This window comes from Musa acuminata, chromosome BXJ1-4 (assembly GCF_036884655.1).
Source record: "Musa acuminata AAA Group cultivar baxijiao chromosome BXJ1-4, Cavendish_Baxijiao_AAA, whole genome shotgun sequence".
NCBI classification, from domain to species: domain Eukaryota; kingdom Viridiplantae; phylum Streptophyta; class Magnoliopsida; order Zingiberales; family Musaceae; genus Musa; species Musa acuminata.
The window spans coordinates 38,839,074-38,862,313 of NC_088330.1; the positions used below are offsets into that span (position 1 = coordinate 38,839,074).

A 23,240-nucleotide genomic window follows, 5' to 3' on the forward strand; every position below is an offset into this window, starting at 1 on the left:
TATATTGCTTGAGTGATACGTATCGATCCGATAGGAAACCGATATGAACGATCCATTTCGATATGTTGGATATGACTTGATACGTATTGTATTGATAACTAATCGATACATCTATATGAACCAATAAAGTGAACCATGCTTCGAGTAAAAAACATTATGAAATATCCACCATGTCTGAACATATTAACCATAACAAAGGATTTTAATCTGAGTGGAAAAATGCCATCAAAACAGCTGGATAAATTGTACAAGATTTGATCAAAACTACACGTTGAGAATGTTAATACTGCTAGATAGGATGCAACAGTTGTTACTTCAAGCAGTTACCAAATTATCAAATGTAAATTATGACATTGAACCCAAAAAAGAAAAAAAAAATCTTCACAAAGTTACAGTTTTAATATTTTTTAAAAATTTAGATGTAAGAAATCGGTAGCCGCATAACATTATCCACTGATCTCAACTAGACATCTTACAACAACTTTCCCCACCCACAGCAGCTTTGTAAATTTTACCATACCTATGAATGCTCAAATAGACATCCCTCAGATGTACCTCAACATGCTCTGCAGCCTCCGAAAAGAAAAAGAGAAACAAAAGACCACAAACTACTACACTCTAATCTACAAAGACATGCTTTAGTGTTTTGCTGAACTGGAAGATGGTCGGATGCAGGTTATTGGGCGATTTCTAGCTTACCCAGAATAGAACATGCAAGATACGGAAAGATAGCACAGTTTTCCAGTCAGTACCTAAACTTCTAGGAAAATGATCGAGTGGCCCATGATTCCAGGACACATTTCCTCAAGAAAGCACAGATTCCAGTGAAAAGCCACCTTGTTTGTATCAACCATCTCAAGGTGTTCAAGTTGCAGCATCTTGGAGAAGCCTCATCATGCTACCAGACTCAGATTTTGGTGAGGTCTCTTCCTCTCGCTCTGGTTGAATGTTCAAATCAATCTGAGGGGCCTTGAGAGGTGATGGGGATGCCCTTCTGCGTTCGACCCCCTCGTCACTAATCCCCTCCTCGTTTGTCATTGCTTTATGAGGGGAATTGTTCACACTCAGACCAGATTTTAATGAGTCGCTGCAGACTTGTGCTTTCACTGGTGATGATTGGTTGGGCTGTTGTTTCTGCTGCTTTCTTGCAGTCTCAGCTTCCTTCTCTGACTGACGCTTCTCCCGCCTAAGCATGAGTGTCCTGAACCTCCGCTTGACTGTAAGGCAAACATTGCATGTGCAACTCTGCTTGTGCTTGGGGCCCTTGCCACTTGGGGGCTGTATGCATACAATGCATGTACAGCCAGGCCTATGCCTTGGATGCTTTGTCGTGGGCTGGGAAGAAGGGGGGAGGTTCTCACCCTCACCAAGAATGGCAAGGTTAGCAAGAGTATCCAGCCCATCTGAAACTTCAATGTTGTCGGTTTCAACTTTGACCTTGGACCTCTTGGGTGCACCTGCTTTACTCCAACAGAAATTGCAATTACTGAATGCATAAATTGAGAACAGAATGATAATATAATTAGTTCAAAACTGACATTCAGCTCTTGAATTTTATGAGGGCACTTCACAAGAACTTTGATTCCAAAAATGATAATTTGCAGACAACGAAGATTAAAATTAAAGAGAAAAATTAGACACCATGATACAATCTCTAATATGTGAGGATCAAACTTCTGCTGCAGTGGTTTTCTACCGGCATTCTCTTCTACATCCCTACAAGTGTGATGTAGACTCAAGCTATATGAAAAATGCTACTCATCAGTAAAAATCAGAGCTCTTTTAGGTAGATTCCCATAGATATCACTACCGAACAATTGATCAGAATGTGGTATGCTGATATTAACTAATATTTCACAATCTCAGCTTGACCAGAGGCACTTATATATTAGGAACCACCTAAGACAATGACACAATCCTCTGTAAAAAGCCACTCCCAATAGAGGGCAATGATTCTCATAACATTATGTTTTGTGCCATTAGCCAGTGCTTATGGCAACCAGTCTTAAGTTCTTTTAGTTACTTGGTATAATTCTGTCATTGATTCCTGTATGTCAGAGAATCTAGCTAATAAAAAAAAAAAAAGACTAAGATCTGTCATAACCCACTACTGAACAGTTGTCCAGAGTAGGTAGTATATTAAAATGCACACATGAATACTACATGATTACTAATACTATCGACGAATACTGAAGTTTATGCATTGATTCATTAAGAAATACTGGCATTCTTAAGATATTCATTGCAAGATGTTTTCACCTGTTTTACAAGGGATCAATTCTGCTAGCTGCTCCAAGCTCAATTCCTGAGCAGCTGAGCACAGAGACCTGTAAATAGGAAGAAAATCAAATGTTAGTTAAGCAAGAGTGTGGAGCAGATAAGAGCACAACGAAATGTGCTTGTTAATATAATAGTTAGATACACCTGATCAATCATTTATTCAATAAATCTAAAATAAAGCTTCAGAAAAAAAAAAAATTACACAACCAACTGTAACTGCATTATTCTGAAATGGGAGACAACTTGATAGTTTAGAGTTGTTTCATCTCAAAGCATCTCATAGCTCCCTGTTATTTGTGCTGCAAAATTTGGGAATTCTCACATGTACTTTCATGTAGTACATGTGAATGAAGCAAGAAGTGCTCTATCTTAATCTCATTGACACAACATCTCAGATGACCAAGAGTCTGCTTTAGGGCATCATAGGAACAAACAAATTCCAAAAACCTCTTAGAAAAGATGACCAAACAACAAATGTGGTCATTGCTTTTGCATAAAAAATGCCAGCTAAGTTTGTAGAATCCCTTAACCTACTTATAAGAGCCTGGCGTGCCCCAAAGCTTCTTTCTCTCTTCCGGCATAATCAGATTTATAGGCATCCAACACTAGACAAGAGTACTTTCTTAGCGCCCTTCCTTTCCGCTCCTTCTAGCATGAAAGCATCCTTTCCTTTCTTTCAAATACTTGTCCCAGAAGCTTTTGCTTGTTCTCTGTGTGCCTCAATTCCTCCTGAAGCACGTTGTGGTCTAAGCCTTCTGATGTCAACCGCTCGAGCTCCTTGTCGTAGAGTTCCAGTTCTTTACCTTGCTTGTTTACTTGTTCTCGAAACTCACTTAACTGAAGAATTGAATTGAGAGCAGATAGTACACCAGTCAATTATAAAATTTACTAACCTAACAAAACATATTGCTGCTGGCACAAATTCATTAACGCAAGAAGGGCTCAGGTCTATACTTCAAAGACTGAACTTAGACAATGCCTAGATGTGAAGTTAGGCGTGGAGGATCACCTGTCTATTTCGATGTGTAGAATTTGGCCACGAACGGTATTTGAACTCTTCAAGGCACCTAGAGCCCCTTTTGACTATGATGAAAGGGAAGCGAGTGAAAGGAGGAAAGGAAGCAAAGTTTCCAAGCTGACCAGAGGATAAGGAGAAAGGTGCTTTGAGGAGCAGTTTTGTTTTAAAGACAGATGAGCATATTCACCTACACCTGATTAAAGGATGGAGGCAGAGGCATAAGCAACACACCTGATTAAAGGACACAGGCATTGGTGCCGATCATTATCTATACAAAAATTATTTACTTCGCCACTTCGCCTTTCCTGTACCTGTACTTCTTAAGAATACGAGTTCCAGAAGCCCTTGCTTGTTTTAGCACCCCGAGGGTAATAGGTGTTTTGTTACTCAATTCTATTTAATATGATGTGGACTATCTTCAACAAGCCCTTATACGTTAGCGAGTTAGGAAGCAATGCACAGTGTTTTGTTACTCTCTTATATAATCAAACACCAGGCAACAGGCAACCTAAGTGGATTCACATTATCTTGTCCCAGGTACTTCAGATTGAAGGCCACCAAAGTTTTCTTCACTAAAAGATAGTTCTTCTAGAAATATACACTAGCGCTATTTTGGTGGCCCATGCTCTTTTATATGCATAAGTGCACCACAAATACCATTTACAAAAAGGTCAAATCGACACAGAAGAATATTTAATATCAATCTGTTATTGAGTGGCTTGACATTACCTTGTAAAGCATAAATTTCACAGTCAGCATAATGACATCAGAGAATTGCAAATGAATGTTTTTTTTTTGTTTCAGAAAAACAATATCTTAAGGAAAATTCAGGAATAAACTACTATGCTATGCTCTATTCTAAAAATCTATTGTAACAAGAATTCCAATTTTAAAGTGACATCAGCAATGACTTTCTCAACTCTCATCAACACATTTGGAAACTAGAAAAAGTTAAATATCACCTTTCAGTATCCCATGTATTGTTAGAACAGGTCCATCTTGATGGCAGAAGTGCATCCACAGGCAGTCGGCGCCATTTCGAGCAATCTTCACACTGAGCCCATTGATAATTCTCCCTGACACAATGCACAGAGCTTAAGTGGGTTTGTATAACTGTAAGTGTTAATCTTGACAATATAAATATGGAAGTGATTCCGTTATACCAAGCTATCACAACAATTTTCAGTTCAAAATCTTGAGACGAAATCTTCAATCATGTTAGTAATCATTTTCATTTGAATAGATTTATTCTTGCAAAACAAATGACAATCAGGAGAAAGAAAAACAAAACCACATGGATGTCAAAGAGTCTGCCTATGGAGACAATCATGTTGATAATAAAGAGAATAAACAATAAAAGCCAGGAGAGTATAATGACAAAGTAAGACTACATCAAGTCAATTTTGTACTGATTCCATGCTGGCAATGATGAGAGAAGTGACTTGAAAGAAACTCAAAAACAAAATCTTCCTGAGTCACCTCCCATTTTATCAATCAAATAAAAATCTTCAAGTCCCATGTTCAAATCCCATTTAGCATGGACAAAAAGGTAAAAAATTTAAACAATCATCATATCAAGTATGATCCACCGTTAGGCCAGTAGAACCTCAACACATATACCACGATATACTACTAGAAAACTACTATAAAAATGTTACATGTGTCGGTATTAAGGGCTGTCGCCTCATGGCATGAGGGCCCTCTGGTACCTTCTGTCATGGCACATTTTTGCATGCCACAATGCTGGCATCATAGACCAAAAATCAGCCCAGCCAAAGGTCAACACTTGCAACAGGGGTCAACATATGTAGGTGCTCACAACCTTTTTAGCAAGGTACATTTCAACCACAGCAACACACATACCATGACAGTCCTCAGTATCACTTGAGTATCATGGGTGTACCATGCACCAGTATGGGGTCAAATAGGTCAATTCTGATCGATAAGGTCAATAAAACTCAGAATTAGAATACTCAACAAAAAAAGAACCTTTAAGAGTACAAATAAACATAACACACCAATCCAATAATCTTGCTTTATATCCAATTAAATTCACATGTTCAACATTTAATTCTATTTTGTGTCTTCAGGCCCAAACATTAGGACAATAATCCATTTTAATGGGTTCTTGACTCAGTTGAAAGGAACCAAGAACAGGCATAGAGGATATTGATCTTTGCATCACTTCTTAGTTGACAAGGTAGCTTTGCCCATGTTGTCTGTCCTACAAAAGGCATGAACATTGAATTGATTTATCATCACACTTGTCAGTGGAACAGATATTTGCACAATCTGATCAAGAATCTGATTCAGTTAGACCTAGTATGGATCAATCATCAAACTTCAGATAAAAATTATCGATCTGATATCATAAACTCATTTCTTACTAGAATATATTGGGTTTCAGCCTCATTGATCCTGATATGTACCTATAAGACTATAAAAGGCAAATTACTTTACACTGATATCCCCATCACTTAAATAGATTCTTCCTATCCTCTCCCTCTTACTCCAAACTTTCCCACTATAGTTTGCCTCTATTGACTAGTAGCATAGATTTGAGCACTACCACTCAGAAACCAGTACAGAATGTGTAAAAAACAATTCTAGAAGTTTCATCTTTGACCAGATTATGCATGCTTCTAAAAGTATCTTTTTTCCCTTTGTTACACTTCCAATGAAAATACCATTTATGAATGAGACAAACAAAATAGACAAAAAAATTACTAAAGGTCATTATTATCACTCTTCTCCACCAGCACCTTGCTCACTTGATTCGATGTAGCAGTCCCCACCATGTGAATGCAGCTATTGCAATATTGAGCTAATGCATGTGTTTCTTCAATAGCATCAGAATCAATAAATTTGCCAGTGGACATCCCTTTCATGGTTTTCTGATTTCCCACCATAGTGAATTTCCGAATCACAAGAACATGCTAAAAAAATCTTTGGAATCATTGAGTTGAATGTATAGTTAGCAACAAAATTGAATGGTTTTATATGCATAATACAATTTCTTTGAGTTTCCTAATTGTCATGAGCCTGACATGTAGGTCTAGGATCAGAATGGGATAAACCCACTCTGAACCCAATTAATTTACATGCCTAGTATCGTTTTGACATTTTGTGGGTAAAATATGACAAGCAGGGGTTGTTGACAGTGACAATTTAAGGAAATGCTCCTACAACATTTTACTTCATGAAAATATTCAGGTTTCACTGGAACACATTGATAAGACCCTAAAGTCTTATCGTCGCTCTGATACCAAATGATAAGACCCGAAAGTCAAATGATAAGACCTTAAGGTCTTATCGTGGAAGAAAGGGGAGAAAAGGGCATGATAACGATCGCTTCGAAGGGATCAGCCTCCTTGATCGCTTCGAAGGGATCGGCCTCCTTGATCGCTTCGAGGGGATCGGCCTCCTTGATCGCTTCGAGGGGATGGACCTCCTTAATCGCTTTGAGGGGATCGACCTCCTAGGGTTTGTCATAATAAACTGGAATAATATTTTATCGATTGATTGATTGATTGATTTAAAGAAAGGGTTACATCGCTATTTATAGAGTTCCACCTAGAGACTACCTAGACTTAGACTCTTAATAATAAATAAATATTAAATAAACCTCTATCTGACTCTAACTGAACTAAACAGACTCAATAAACAACTGGACTAAACAGACTCAATAAACATTATTCAAAAACTCAGAAAAATGGTCAGTTCCTCCCTCTTCAAATCAGCCTTGTCCTCAAGGCTGAGCAACATCAATCTTAGGGAGCTTCTCTTTCAACACTTTAGTCATAGACTATCTGCAACGCATCACGGCCGGTTGATCAAGTAAGTATGGTCTCCACTTTTTGATAGTGTAAGCAACAGGTCGGTCTTTCAATGTAGTAATCGTTGCAAGAAACTTCTGGCCCTCTATAATCAATTTTATCTTTGAACCTTTGCTATCACAAGTGAAAATTCGTCCATCAACGATCTTTACTTCGAATCTGTCATAGTCACTTTAATGTGGTGGGTCAATCGGTCAACAGTCTCACTGTCCATAAAATCGTTAGTGCTACCAGTATCAATCAAAACTATAACAAGCTAATGTTCCAGAGTTCCGCCAACTTCCATAATTTACGAGTTAGAGTAGTCGGTTAATGCATGCATTATATGTATGGTAGGTCCAACATCTTCATTAGAATTTATACCTTCATGATCGGAGTCCACATTCTTAGCTTTCGGTTCCTCTCCAATTGGTTCAATCATCAGAAGTTGCCCTTGTTTGCATCGATGCTCCTTACTCTACTTTTCATCGCAATGCCAGCACAAACCCTTCGCTGATCTTTCTTTAAGTTCTTCTTGGGTTAGTCTGCAAGTGATAGGATTTCGACTGGGAGTAGATGGGGTGTGCTGCTTGCTGATCATCTGTTTATTGACACCTCTGTTGCGATGATATTCCATGCTAATTTTTTCCTCATGCAGGCATGCAAATGAAATCGCAACTATCATGGTGCGGGGTTGACGAACCTTAACTTCACACCGAATCTCCGGATTAAGCCCTTCAATAAATGTATCCAGAAGTTGTCGTTCCGACCAATCTCTAGCTTGAATTGACAATCTTTTAAACCTACTCTGATATTCCAACACTGTAGAAGTTTGATGAATTTTGACGAGCTGGCCATCAACATTCTCATATTCGGATGGGCCAAATCGAACAAGAAGCCCTCTTTTGAACTTCTCCCACGAAGGAACTCCGTAGACAGTTTCAAACCAATCGTACCACTGGAGTGCATCTCCCTCGAGCTGGATTGAGGCCACTTCTACCTTAGATTCTTCTGGGGTTCTATGAAAATGAAAAAAAATTTCCGCCTTAGAGATCCAACTAGTCGGATCCTTATATTCCCATCGTGAAAATTCTACCCTAATGCGTGGGTAGTGTGTGTCACCATCCTGGGGCCCTTTTCCTGTACCTCCCAATCTGTTTAACATAGAACTTGAGCTCCCATCTTGTTAAAATTTGCTAAGGCTCTCCAGTAGGCTCTTTTTGAAATCATTAAATGTTTCTTGCAGTCAGTTCTCAATTCTGATTTCCAATGCTTCCATTTGTGCTTTCACTAAGTTATAGGTGACCATTGCGTAAGACTGCAAATCTATAATCTCAACTCCTGTTTTTGGTGTCGGTCAAGGGCATCAATCACTGTAGCTGCAAAGCTGCCGAGGAGGAAGAGGTGTTGCCCTGTGTTTCAGTTGCTACGTGAGATGAGAGCGTTGGGGGCTGGAAGGCAACGACTGCAACTGTTGTGACTCACGGGAGCGATCGCTAAATAGTCAGGTTGAGGCTGCGATGATGGCATCAGGCGGCTGCGGCAACGGAGGCAGAGCAAGGGAGAGGCAGCGTTGAAGTGGCTGGGGTTGAGGTTGCAGTGGAGAATAGGAATCGATGGTGGCACTGCGGGAACAAGGGCAATTAGTGAGTTGCCTTGTTTCTGTCACCAGAGTAAGGGAGAGGCTGCGAGGATCACGGTCGGGCGACGAGCAGCGTAGTCACTGGCTGGGCAGTAGAAGCAACGGTGACGGCAGCCGACGTTCGCAGCAACAAGGGGACCCGCGACTGTGGTGCGGTTGGAAATAAGGGCAGCAAGGTGAGTTGCCTGTGCTTGCTCTATTTCGGTTACAAAAGATGCAGAGCAAGGGGGAGCGACGGCTGGGAGGCGAGCGGCGGTTGTCGCACGATGGCTGGCAGCGGTGGTGGGTTGGCTGGGCGACGACGGCGCTCGAGGGGAAGAGGAATGCTGGAGGAGGCGCGGCTACGATCGACGAGGGGCTGCGGCAACAGAGGAAGCTCTGTTTCTGCAACCGCTGCAAGGAGGGGCTGCGACAACCGACGGCTGCGGCTGCGACCCAAGGAGGAGGAGGGGGGGGGGGGGGGGGGGGAGGGGCGGCTACGACAATAGAGGAAGCACTGTTTCTGCAACCGCTGCAAGGAGGGGCTGCGGCTGCAACCCAAGGGGGGGCATGATGGCGGACTAGGGCAGCGTCGCCGACGGTATAAGCGGCGATGGGGTGATCCGCTGGCTGGGAAACGGCGCCGGCAGTCCTTCTCGCTCGAGTGAGATGTGGAAGCGAGGAGGAGAGGTCGCTGGCCGGGTGGGGGCAGCAACAGTGGCTGGGCAACAACGGCGGCAGTGGTGGTCCCTCAGCCGGGAAGCAACGGCGGCGGGTGGGTTGGCCGGAAGCAGGGGTCCGGCAGGGGAAGCAGGGGTGGCTGCGACTTCTTCTTCTTCTTCTTCTTCTTCTTCTTCTTTCTTTCTTTTTTTTTTTTTCCGAAGATGAAGATAACTATAGCAAGAGGGCAGCGACGGTGGTGACGGTTGCTGGCTGGGCAGTAGCGACGGCGGTGGAGAAGGGGCGACGGTGGTCGTTGACCAAGACGTAAAGGTTCCTTCTTGGTTGAGAAGGATCGGCGTTCGTGGCTGCCGACTTCACCCTTCCTCACACAATTTTTTTTTTTTTTGATAGCCACAATAACACTGCAGCGAGAACGCCAAGGATCGCCGCTCTGATACCAAATGATAAGACCCTAAAGTCTTATCGTCGCTCTGATACCAAATGATAAGACCCTAAAGTCAAATGATAAGGCCCTAAGGTCTTATCGTGGAAGAAAGGGGAGAAAAGGGAATGATAACGATCGCTTCGAGGGGATCAGCCTCCATGATCACTTCGAGGGGATCGGCCTCCTTGATCGCTTCGAGGGGATTGGCCTCCTAGGGTTTGTCATAACAAACTAGAATAATATTTCATTGATTGATTGATTGATTTAAAGAAAGAGTTACATCACTATTTATAGAGTTCCACCTAGAGTCCACCTGGACTTGGACTCTTAATAATAAATAAATATTAAATAAATCTCTATCCGACTCTAACTGAACTAAACAGACTCAATAAACAACTGGACTAAATAGACTTAATAAACATTATTCAAAAGCTCAGAAAAAGGGTCCTAACACACATTTCATGTAAAAAATTCTAAAATAATCACATTCCCTAAACAAGAACAAGCTACAAAACCCAACTACCTGGGGTTGGCTCTGTGAGTTTCTCCCACCATTTAACTCTATTGAGAAGAAAATGACTGGTCATACTACAAGTCATTAAACCCCTTCTCATTGTATTTGGCAAGGTCGTCTTTTCCTTACACCACTAATATAAATTGATTCACCACGCTTTAATAGTGCAATTTACATCTTTAGATAGATTCAAAACATTTTAAACAATATTCACTCATTTTATATTTAATTCAAACCATTCCCATTTGTTAATTAGTGCAAATTTTACTTTCTTTCTTTACCAACTCAACATCCATTTCAACATCCTCGTGTAGCAAAAACTTGCTTTTCTGGAGATGTTTTCTAACAGCTCAAATTACAGACCCATAACTGAGCTTGCATCTGTTTTATCTAGGTTCACAATTTCACCAAAACTAGGGGCTACAGACCTATGCCAGCATAACCACATGAGGATTGATGGGCACAAGAATTCTATGAAATGCAATGCATCATTGAGAAACCTAGTAAGATCAACCCAACAAAACCCTGAACCATTTTCTATGTTTAAGAAGAACAAGCTGGATCAACAACCGAACTACCCTATCAATTAAGCTAAATTATATAATGACAATAACAACAAGAGCAAGAGTAACACCATCACCATCATCATCAACAACAACAACAACAAGTCATAACGTCCCAACTATCTGGGATCATCTAAATGGATCCTTTGGACTCTGAGCGACGCTATCTCTAGTTAAATTAAGAGCACCCAAATATCTTTTTGTTATTTCTAGTAAAGTCTTCTTAGGTCTTCCTTTATGTTTCCTCACCATTTACAGTAGTAATGGACTTACCTCATCCAATCACAACATCAATAGACCTCCTTGATTATGTCTATACCATCTTAAATAATTCTTCTAATTATCACGAATGAATATATTTTCCTTTACTATCTTTACTTGTAAACATACACCTCAACATTTTCATTTCAGATACACTAGTTTCTTGCACATATTGTTTCTTAATTGCCTAACACTTGGATCGCCTAACAACTATCTTATAAATATTCCTTCTAATCTAAGGGGACTCCAATGGTCACACAACTAACACTCCAATCCACCTCATATATCCAGTCCTACCTAATATAAAACCTTTAATTTGTAAGGCTTGTCTCCATAGCTTAATCTTAAAATTAATTCCATGTGAAATCTCATCAAACAAAATTAGTTAAGCTAGTTACTCTGCCTATAACTAAACCACTTAGAACTTGATCCAAACACCCTAAGGATTTTTTTAAAAAGAAATTACATATCAGCCTTAGGTTCGCCATAAAGTTAATCAGACAAGGTTAAGTAAGCCAGAGATCAATTTAGTTCCATTAACTTCAAAGATTTAAACTCATTAACAATTGAGTCCATCAACCCAATCACCCTACCAAGTTTGTTCATATTCAACAAAAACAACAAAATCGCAAGTCCCAACTATTTAGAGTTAGCTACATGAATCTTTTGCGGCCATTGAGATCGATAAAAAGTCGTATATTTAGTTAAGTTAAGAGTACTTAAATCTTTATTTTTAGTTTCTATTAAGGTCTTTTTAAGTCTTCCTTTACCTCCTCTCGTGTCACTAACCTTAATCATTTCATCCTTTTTGACTACTACATCCAGAGATCTCCTAAGCACATGCTCATACCAGCTTAAATGATTTTATCTCATCTTATTTCCTATTGAAATAATACCTAGTTGTTCAAAAATAAATGATATGCAATTGTTCATATTCAACAGGAAATGCTCTTCAGTTAATCAGTTTACATAGTTAAGGATCTCGCTGATTTGTTTCTTCCAAAAAATATCTTTAGCAATCCATGTCAAAGTTTATCTTGAGAATATCAAGCAATCTTTAGCAGCCTATCTACCAGCATTCAACCAAAAACTAGTAATGTATTCAGATGCATGATCTTACTGTAAAATATATCATAACCAAACAAATATTAACCTAACTAATGCAAGAAGACAACTTAACTAATTGAAAATCTTGTGTCATGGGTCATGATAACACATGCAAATATAATTGATCATGACATTTGAAGAAAGAGAAGTTACCCAGATTGGTTAGTGGTAAAGTATGTACGCTTCCCAAGTACCGGTGCTTCCTGCCATGAACAACCACATCATCATAAAATATAGAAAGTACACTTGGCAGAATGATTCTATAAAGTTCTTGATATATTAACGGTCTTTGAAGAACAGGAAGATAAAAAAGACCTCATGGAAAGGAAAAATAAAGCAAGAAGAATGTACTTTGGGTTCCAAGCAAAAACACTCAGCTAGTAGAGAAACTCATATCATCAGTGTCTGGTGTGAGACTTAAAAATATATATGTACAATGGAAACCAAATTGGCAGATCAAGTGTCATGCACTGAAGGAACAGAAAGATTGAAGAATATTGATATCAAACAATATAATTCTGACTTGCTCAATATTTACATTGTCATTTACAAATAATCCTAACAAAGATAGAGTTAGTATGAAGTTCAAGCCAAGGTCAAGAAGGATTTGAGATGATTAGCTCAGCAGCCAACGGTTTGTGTGCATCTTGGGATTCAACATGACTTGCTAAAACCTGATACAAACATGGAAAAGTACCTCGTCACAAGTAGAGAAACAACGCCACATAAAATTCCATCTGGTGGAACAAGTTTGAAGAGAGGAAAGAACACACCGACATGGGACGTAAATGTATACACAGGACTTCGCCAGCAACCAATAGGCCAGACTAAACCCAGGTGACTCACAACCACATAGCTGCTGTAGTCAGTAGATTCCACTCTTCGATTCAGCATTATTAGCCCACATTATTTTAATGTCATTTTATTGCTTTTACAGAGCCTTTTATAGTTGTCATTTTATTGCTTTTACAGAGCCTTTTATAGTTGTCATTTTGTTGCTTTTACAGATCCATTTACATTGTCATTTTTATTGCTTTTACAGAACCTTTTAGCCCACATTATTTAAATGTCATTAGTTGCTTAATATTTATAGTTTGTCTTATTATCCTTATATTTTTACTTAGTATTTTTCATTTTCTTCATTTAATCTCTGGCTCATGCTATTTCTTGTTTTCCAAATACCAATCATTTTTTTCGATCTTATTATTTGTCTATATAATATTATCTCACAATTTGTTCATTTCGACATGTTCAAACTATCTTAAAAGATCTCTCGATTTATACTTGGCACGATGCATAATTATTAATGTATACATGTATATCTTATTCTACGCTGACATGCATGTGGGGTCAAGTTGATGCCGCATAACCTCAGTTTCAGAACATTTTATCACATCTTTAAATATGAGAGACTAAGCACAAATTTCATACAATCATGTGCAATATTCTTTTCAATGATGTTTAGTATAAGAATTCACTACCTTTTTTTTTGTATCCAAAAGAATTTCTTGTTAAGCAAAAATTAATTACAATTGTAACCATGGTTCTTAATTTCGATGTGTACCACCCGATATGGGCGGTACATATCGGTTCGAGAGCTTCTCGTCACGCGGACCACCCGCTATCGGGCGGTACCAAAGTTTTGACCATGTATCGTACGATATAAGGTTGTATCAAGCCGTAACGATCGAAATCCGATTGTTACCGACCTGTGGTAACGATCGAAACCAACCATTACCGACCTGTATCGGGTTTCAAATGGTCGATTTGACCGTTGGAAACAACCTAAAGGGTTTTTAAACTTTTTCCTCCATCTTTCAATTTATTTTACTCTCACAATCTCTTAAACTCTCTCAAACTCTTTTTCACTCGATCTCTCTTTTATTCTTACATTTTCACTCCTAAACTCAACAAAGCAACGATTTGTAGATTGGATCAAATTTAGGAGGCTCATTTGGGAGATTAAGAGGAAGAACTTGTTAATCAAGAGGTATGTATTGTCTATCTAGATTTTTATTGATTTATGAGATGATTAAGCCTATTTTATGTGATGTATGACTTAATGTCTAATATGTTGTTCAATATGATTTTGATGATAGAATAATGTTAATTAGGGAGTAATTAAGGTCTTTAATGTTGTGATTAGTGTGTTTAATATTGATTTATTCGAAATTAAACACTTAATAGGTCAAATGTTTATATTTAATGTATATTAAGGATTGAATCATATGTTTGTGATGGTATAATAGATTTAATTAGGTTTTAATTAAGTTTTTTTAATGTTGTGATTAGTTCTAACTTAAAAACCTTATCCTAGTTTTTTTTTTCCAGATATTTTTGAGGATTTTCAGCTTATTTTAGGCATACCGTCGATATGCCTCGGTACACCGGTACGGATTAAAATTACGAACCTTGATTGTAACATCATAAAAACATCCTAAGATTAACAAGCAATGAGTGACAAAGTTATATACTTTCCTCATTTGTTTAATGCTGTAGTGGAAAAAGGAAGAAACAAAAATAGGTCTAAGTAGAAAAAATTCAATGGAAATAAGCATTTTATGTAAGCTCCTTCAGATGAGAAGACATCAAGGGGACTAGAACAAATGGGAATTATGAAGGACAAAACCTTTAAAAATAAACTCCTACTAACAACTACAGAAAATTGAGACACTTTACACACTAAGAACAAAAACAGAAACAAATAGAAGTTAAATGAGTATATAGTATATACAGCACATACTTGCAGGAGAATTCCAAAGCAGAATACCTCATATTCTTCAAACTCATGACCTTCAACCAGAACAACACTAGGAACACAGTTAGGAGGTGGACGGAGCAGCTGTTGAGCCTCTTCCCATGTTAACTTTAATTCCATGGAGTCCTCATTTTCAATTCGTAGACGTTTACTCTTGGAACCAAGATTGCCACCTTTCCTTCTAGTACCCTGTGAGGACCTAGCACTAAGCCCATCTTTTTGTAACACACCTTCGTTTGCAAAGTTAGAGCAGTTTCGCTGCTCTGGTGTATTGATCAAGTTCCTTGATTCTGTTTTGCCTTTAAAATCTTTAGTGGTGCCCTTGTTGTCACTCTCTGGAGGTGTTGAGAAACCATTGCCAGATTTAACTGCTTGGGAGTCCTGTCAATGGATGTGGAGTAAATAGAAACTAATGATCTTTGAGTAATAAAACAAAAATAAAAAGATCACAATAAGAAGCAGAACACAAGACTTCAATATAAAGTAACTTGCCACCAATTGGATCTAATTAACAAAATGTGTTACTCATATCCTGCACTCGCAGGTTTTACATATGAAATTATCATGATTCTAGAAATTACAAAAACAATGAGTTCTTCAAGTGTCGATAAAAAATGTTTCATGCATGAACAGGCATGTCTACTGAATCAAGTCTCCAAACCAGCATCTGGAAGTTTTAAACGAGAGAGTTCCACACTCCATGAATGAGTTTGTTCATACATAAATGCTTGAAAAACACACACATAAATAAATAAGAAAAATACTCAAAAAACAATAGATTAAGACAGGCTTCCAATGAAAAGGTCAAATCTTTCTAGATAGCTCTATGCTTTTGACAAATATTAATCAGTCTTTCACCAACAGACCTGTTCGCTGGAGCCACAAGAAGCCTTTCTGAATCCCATAATCAATTTCCCTTCTGGATCTATCCGACTAAATGTTACTGCAACGAAACACTATACTTTCAGATTTGCCAAAATATTCCAGGATTACACTTAAATTAAAGTTATGGAAGAAAGTGTTCAGATCTGAGACCAAATATAATAGTGTTGTATGTTATCACATTGTAAAAATGTGTAGGAGGCAGAAAAAAGAAAGTGATATATACACTTACATATATATGCATGTGATTATTTCACATTCATGTATATATGAATACATGCATGCATATACATTCACTAAGGTTCCAAATTCGTAAGACGTGCCATTTGGTATTTCCTGGTCTGTCAAAGGACCAATGTTATATGGTTCAATACTGGCCGGTATCATTATTGTATTATTTTGGTTGGCACCGGATACTATGGGTTCGTATACTTCCTGGTACTTGGTAATTGGTACTATATCAGTTTGGAAACCAGTACCAGATTGAGATTTAAAATCTTTTTATGGACACATGCTAAATAATTATACAAGTATTTGCATATGTGCATACACATATGCATATACTGCAACCATAATTGACAACCCTTAAGTGACTTAATTTGAAAAGTGTGATGCATACCAACACATGGGAGCAAAATAAAAAACAAAGAGAGAAAGGAGTATTTATCATTTAATTTACACGTGATGTATCTCATAGCACAAGCTTAACTTGTAATTTTCCAAAAGCAGCCATGGTTTTGTTGCTGCTGTCATAGATGTCTATGGATGTTAACATGCCAAAAAATTCTGGAGCTCTGTTTTCCTAAAACCCAAAATTACTAGGCAATCGGTCCCAAATGTAAATAAAAATTAAAGACTTTGAGGTGACATATGACCAAGAAAGAAACTATTTTGAGAAACTAGTATTATAATAGACTTGCAGAAGCAATGTAGTGGGGTGATGGAGAACCATGATACATTGCATGCATACCTGTGTCACCCGCTTGCAATTGCATTGCCTGAATACAAGGGGTAACCCCCTCCAAAACATACATTCGGCTGTTATTATTAGGCCAGTAACGAAATTGAAACACCCAATCCTTGCCACTTGCGTCCTGAACTTTCAAAGGAAGTCCTTCAGGCTGAGAAATTATAGGGAAGTAGGCCTGTTTTGCAATAGAAGTTCAAATTACTAAAAGGCTCTGTTTAGTTATATATATGCAATAGAAGTTCAGATTACCGATTATGATTTAATTTAACCATACATATGCATAATTGACAAAGTATTTGTAAAAGACTTCATGAGGTGCTATCTAAATTTTATAAGTATGTTTGATGCTTTATCCTTTAAAACAAAGCATCGGAATCTTAAAAACCATTGAAGGAAATGTGACCCTTGTACATCATGTATGTTGTCAAATATAAGATCCAAAAGGCTACGAAAGCTTCATCTATTTGCACAGAATATTATACATATGAGCATCTTTAAATCTTGCATGCAGGCCACTATCTTCAACAGTGCCAATATCATGAGGTAGGCCTATTTTATATTTTTTGTTCGTTTCTGCAGGGATTTATGATGGAATCATTAAATTTATCTGTGCAAATATACTTATACATTTGCTTGTAGATAGAGCTTTGAAAACAATTCTTTTGGCACTTTTTAGCATGTTTAAGAGACACATACTATGTGGTTGTGAATCATTGCCCAAACCCTTCATAATTTCCATATCTTACAACCAATAATGAGTAAACAAGCTCAGTTTACTGTTTAATTTTCTTAGTTCAAAGCATGGTTTGCAGTACCGGTCCATACCGCCCGGTACGGGTGGTACGTACCGGTCCGATAGACTTTCGGTACGTGGACCATATGTTACCGTTCCGACACTGTAGCAGTACTGTAGCACTGTAGCACTCCTGAATATACCGCTCGGTACACCTGGGTGTACCGAGCGGTATACCGTACCGTACCGGTACCGAGCCCAGATCGAAACTCTGGTACGGTACGGTATTGCGAACCTTGATTCAAAGATGCTTAAAGATTTCACTTGTCAAAGATATTGTAAGGATGGAGGGATCACATGCACATCAGAAGTTTGCAGAAAGGACTAAAATAATAGACACTAATATGATGCTTGGGCAAGAGAAGGTGTGAACTATTAATGATACCAAAAGGCCAAGTCACATTGGTATATATTATTGAAAATAGAACAGCAAGCAGCAACTAAATTCCATTACAAACAAAAATGTCCATATTGGAAGCACAATTTTTAAATGGTTCTATTACAAACACACTAGTCCACATGACCAGAAACCATTACTGTTGTGGCCTAGTAATTTCCGTACATTATCTAATATGAGTCCAAGGGAGATCACTAAAACATATCTTATGCAGGATTTTACCAGGTTCCTGAATGGGATTCACCTCACCTTGATATCTAATAGGCTAACAAGGAAGCATCATAAATATTTTGGCTATCTGGTCCATAGGCGTCATTGATTTTCAGACAGCAAAAGTCAGTGACAATAAGATACATGCAGCGTGATAAATAACAATAAGACAATGTATGGGCTGTATGGTGACTCCAATAGTGAGGGCGGGTCTTGGTACAACGATAATGTTGCTCCTTTACGACCTAGGAGACTAGATTCTAAGTCACGAAAACAACCTCTTTAAATATTTAATGATAAAGCTGCGTACATTGGCCCTCCCTAGACTCCACATTTGCGGGAGCCTCGTGTACTGAGTACGCCTTTTTATGTGGTGGCTCCAATGGTACCAGGTATGAACATAACTTCAAGGCAGCTAAGCAGCTGTTGATGTTGAAAATGAAATATTTGCTTACACTGTGTGTGGCTCACCAAATTATCCTAAATCTAGAAGGCATAACTGAACTGAAAAGACCAATATAAATGCAATTGTTAAGAGAAAGCCAGGGAAAAGTTTTATTCTAAAATTTGATAACCAGGACAACCAAATGCAGAGTAGAATTTAAAAGAGAATAATATGGTTTGTCACTCATTTTAATTTCATTTTCCTGAAAGGAGATTAAAAAATGCATCCATGTTCTTTTAGTTCCATGGTCAGGATATTAGGTATCCGAATACAACGATTGAACCAGAATAGGTTTATTATCTGAAGCCACTAATGAAGCCAGCAAGCACACACAGTGAAAGGTTACAACATATAGTGAAAGACAGTAGATGCCTGTTGGGCATGATGATGACCCAAAAGGATTAACATGCAAGTTGGGGAACCTCTAACAAATGGTCCTTTGTCTTTATTTCTTCAAGTTAATTTTCTTAATCAACCATGTTTCTGAATCTGAATGAAAGGAACTTTCTACAATCATTGTTTTATTTTCAACTTTAAAAGAGTGAAAATATATAATTATATACTATATACTGAGCCAACTCATTGTGACTGAAGCCAAATCTTCAGAAGCTAATCATGTGGATATAGAAAGGTACATGTTGAGGTTTTAAATACAATTTTTTATTGATGCATATTTATCTAGAATCACTAAATTTGCAATACAAACTGATAAACACTCCTCAGACCCTGCATTGGCAGCAGCCTCATGCACTGGGTATGACCTTTTGCATTTGGCCAAAGATAACAAACAAACCACCAGCCAGCATATATATCTTCGGTCAGCCACATGATTATACCACAGATAGAGGAGGCCAATAAAACTGTGACCAAGGAGGAGACCAAGAGAAAATGAATGAAGGGAAAAGGTCAAAAGTGCTAACTCTTAAAATCTGGAAAGCTAGTATACAATCGAGAAGCATATTTTAAAAGAAGCAAGATATTGTCTAACTAGCCATAAGTGAGAACAAAAAAATGTATACCTGCTTCAGAGTTCTTAAAAAAACCCAACATTTTTTATTGGAAAGTACAGTCAGTAAGCACGAAATGACAAAACGGCTATAACTGTAGAAACAAGGTGACAGCTGTGACATTAAAAGACATGTACTATATAGTAATAGTTGAGTGGCTTTGAATTGCTCCACCTATGTATTTTTATTATACTGAAATATTGCCAAGTATACTTTTCAAACAGTGCAGCAAAGTAACCATGTGCTCTTTGTTCCCTGTATTACAAAGAGAACATTCAATATTTTGCATTAAAACCAAAAGTTGGACAGTATTTTTTTGTCTCACCAAAAATAAAAACAAAAAATTAGCATATAGCCCTTCCCTCACATTCTTTTTAACATGTCTCACATGATAATTAACTAGTCAGCAGCAAATTTATGACACCAAAACATCCTAGGTAAACTTCAACTTCAAACCATTGAGTATTCAAGCATGAAAAATAAAATCATTAAATGATTTTACCTCGTGGAAGACTTACCTCAGCACATTTTTTTGGCAGTACTAGACGTCCAATCCGACCGGCATCACTAGCACTTAACATCTTTTCGAATAATGGAGTAATCACAGAGTTTGAACTTGTAATTGGTCAAGAAAAGCCTCAGTAAATCCAAATGCAAGACCAATACGTTCATTAATTAACCACAACTGATCTTCACATGGATGAAGAATCTTCTTTTTAAAGTTTAACATAGCAAGAAAAAAACATATAGAAACAAGGGCATAGTTGTGATGATGAATATAAAAGGATACTCTCCACCACCGGATATTTGTTGTAACTCTTGATCTGTTATTCTAGGCCAATATCGAGGAAGTAATTGGGACCGTGTTCGGTTATCTACTCGAGTTTTTCCATTGCGCATTTGACTTTGTACTTCAGGATCTATCACACTTGGAGGGTAAAACTGCTTCGACAGAGGATCTGTTTGAGATTGTGATTGGTTTGCAGAAAATCTAGTTGGCTCCTTCGAGCAATTTGTCGATTGAAAAACAGCAGCTAACCCAAGAGATGAAGAATCCTCTTTTATTGCAGATGAGGGTAATGAGTTTACACATGAATTTGGATGTGCATCAAGGTTAGCACCAGAAGAGCTGGTGGAACAAGGGTCTGCATTCACCGATTTCCTTGTAGAGACAGAATCACTATCTCCAACTAGGCGGCAAGAATCTTGCACTGTATCAGCATTGCCTTCTCCATGATATGCACCAAATGTAGAAGCTGCATCAATACCTACTTTGCCATTGGCATATCTTTCTCTTGCAACGTTATTAAGGTTGCCAGTGATTGGTTTCTCAGATATGTTCTCAAATTTCTTCTCATGTGCTAAAATGGAATAGCGCCCACCAGGAGCAAGTTTTTCGATGCAATTAGGTCTGTCAAATTCGTATGACAGCCTCTGTTGCAGATCTGATTGTGCACTTGTCATATTCCACATATGTGGTGCTTGACGCCACTGTCCAAAAAATGGACCACTCACAGGTTTCCAGCTTTTAGCAGGAAATTCCCTCCTCTCAGGTCCTTGTTGGGACATAAACATAGGAGAAGATGCTACCTGATTTGGTGCCTGAGGAAACATGAGCACACATTAAGTTACCAAGTCAGGGATAAGTGATTAAAAAGAATTAAAATGATCTACTTTTAAGTGTTTGTAGCTGAACTGCTGTGATAGAAATAAGCAAATGATATCATATATTTGCATAAAAGAATGTAGGTAATGAAAAATGAGGCACAGTTGTTAAGAAACCAAAAGGTCTTGGACCTGGACAATGATCTGAATCATTATCTTTGAGGAGTTTAATTTGAGATCGAAAACAAAAATAATATAGCCTTATATTTTATGATTGTACTTGTATATAGAAAAAATAATCGCAATAAACCTAGACAGACACTAATGCTTATATCCAATGATTTTCAGAGGAAAAATATAAGAAGATGAAACCAAAGACAGCATGGACATACTGCGACAAATATGCTTCAATCAGAAAAAGAAATTGAACAACCTATAACTGTCAGTGATCTAACATCAACAAATTTATATTAAAAAGGATAAGAAGGTTCAAACTAATGTTATAATGGCTATGACATGTCATGAAGATGTAGCAACAGTTATCTGCAGCCTTGGGTATTTTAGAATTATAGTCACGGGAAAATTGTAGAAAGCACCAAATTAAAAGAGCTAGATAAGCTCTGTATAATGCATGGGATTTGGAAGAGGAAGACGACTCCTCTTTGTCTGCTCACCATGACAAGAGATTTCCTGGCACATGCAACGCAATCAACTCCACCAGCATCAAGTAACACGTACGTAGAAACAGAAACGACACAACCGCAATGCACCCGCTGAAAATAAAATTGGTTGAATCAGAAGATATGTTGTATAAATTAACACAAAAACTGTTCTTCTGTTATCATCATTCCATAGTGAACCCAACCATAAACCAATCGATCAGAGAACCCGATGAAAATTTGAACTTCTAACCTTGCCGCACGTTTTACAGTTCCTCCAACCTCCATCGTCAGAGTGAAACGTTTCGCAGAAATTGCCTTGCTCGAACGAGCAGCTGAAAGCAACCAAATAGACATTAGAGAACGTCACGGAAAGCTCAATAGTTCTACGCCATGTGCCCAGAATCATCATTCAGAAGGAAAAAAAAGCCAATTTTTTCCGAACCTGCTTCAGATTGCGGACCAAAAGATCCTATTCGAAAAACGAAAGCTAAGCGATTCCAAGTTTTGGCTTAAGACTATAGTACACAAGTACCGTCCGCAACTACAAAGTATTACCAACGAGCACTTTCCACTAAAAATGAAACACAAATTTTGAGTTCGAACAACCAAAGAAGAAGAAAAACTAGCAGAAACCGCCGATTTCCGGTAAGTCCCGACACATGACGAACGGGGAACCAAACCAAATCGAAGGCCGGACGGCGGTACACAAACCATCAGATCCAATAACAGAAACACACCGACGCGAAAAGATACGAGGGGAACCATCAGGAGCGGAAAGCACGCCAGGAGATGGGGGAAAGAAGGGCATACGAGCATCGGTCGCAGAGGTCGGCGATCTCGCCTGAGCGGAGGCGCCACCCCTTTCTTCTGGTGGGCAGGGGGTCCGGCAACGGCTCCTTGCACTCGGAGTTGAAGCAGATCTTGGCTGTGACCACTGCTGCCGACGAAGAAGAAGACATGACAACTAGAAGAAAAGGAACAAGAGAAGAGATCAAATCGACCCAACCCTAGAAGAGAGGTGGGGAAGAAGCCACGATTTGGAATCACATACAGAGAGAGAAGGGGGGGGGAGGGAGGAGGAGGGTTTGGGAGACGAGATCGAAGAGGAGGAAGAACAAGAGGGGGGCGTAGTAGGAAGAATAAAGAGGTCGGCGTTTCTTTAATGCGTATATATAGGGGGGTGTGTGTGGGTGTGTATGTGTTTGTGTTATGGGAGGGGGTGGG

At 38.5% G+C, this 23,240-nt stretch overlaps 1 protein-coding gene across 2 annotated transcripts; it reads right to left on the reverse strand.

The window, feature by feature from the left end:
- Positions 1 to 380: 380 nt before the first annotated feature.
- On the reverse strand, positions 381 to 23,135 carry LOC135666082 (B3 domain-containing protein Os07g0563300-like). Of its 2 annotated transcripts, none has more exons than XM_065177613.1 (12): positions 22,827 to 23,135; positions 22,267 to 22,348; positions 22,029 to 22,127; positions 20,540 to 21,351; positions 20,268 to 20,364; positions 16,898 to 17,072; positions 15,912 to 15,988; positions 15,058 to 15,426; positions 12,441 to 12,490; positions 4,261 to 4,374; positions 2,260 to 2,327; positions 381 to 1,457 (listed from the first exon to the last, which is right to left on the reverse strand). In XM_065177613.1, the coding sequence occupies exons 1-12, from the start codon at positions 22,973 to 22,975 to the stop codon at positions 865 to 867; spliced, it is 2,685 nt and encodes an 894-aa protein (XP_065033685.1). In that variant the 5' UTR covers positions 22,976 to 23,135; the 3' UTR covers positions 381 to 864. The 2 variants fall into 2 exon arrangements, with proteins under 2 accessions (XP_065033685.1, XP_065033677.1); XM_065177605.1 differs by having other exon boundaries at positions 722 to 1,460; positions 22,827 to 23,109.
- Positions 23,136 to 23,240: the final 105 nt, after the last annotated feature.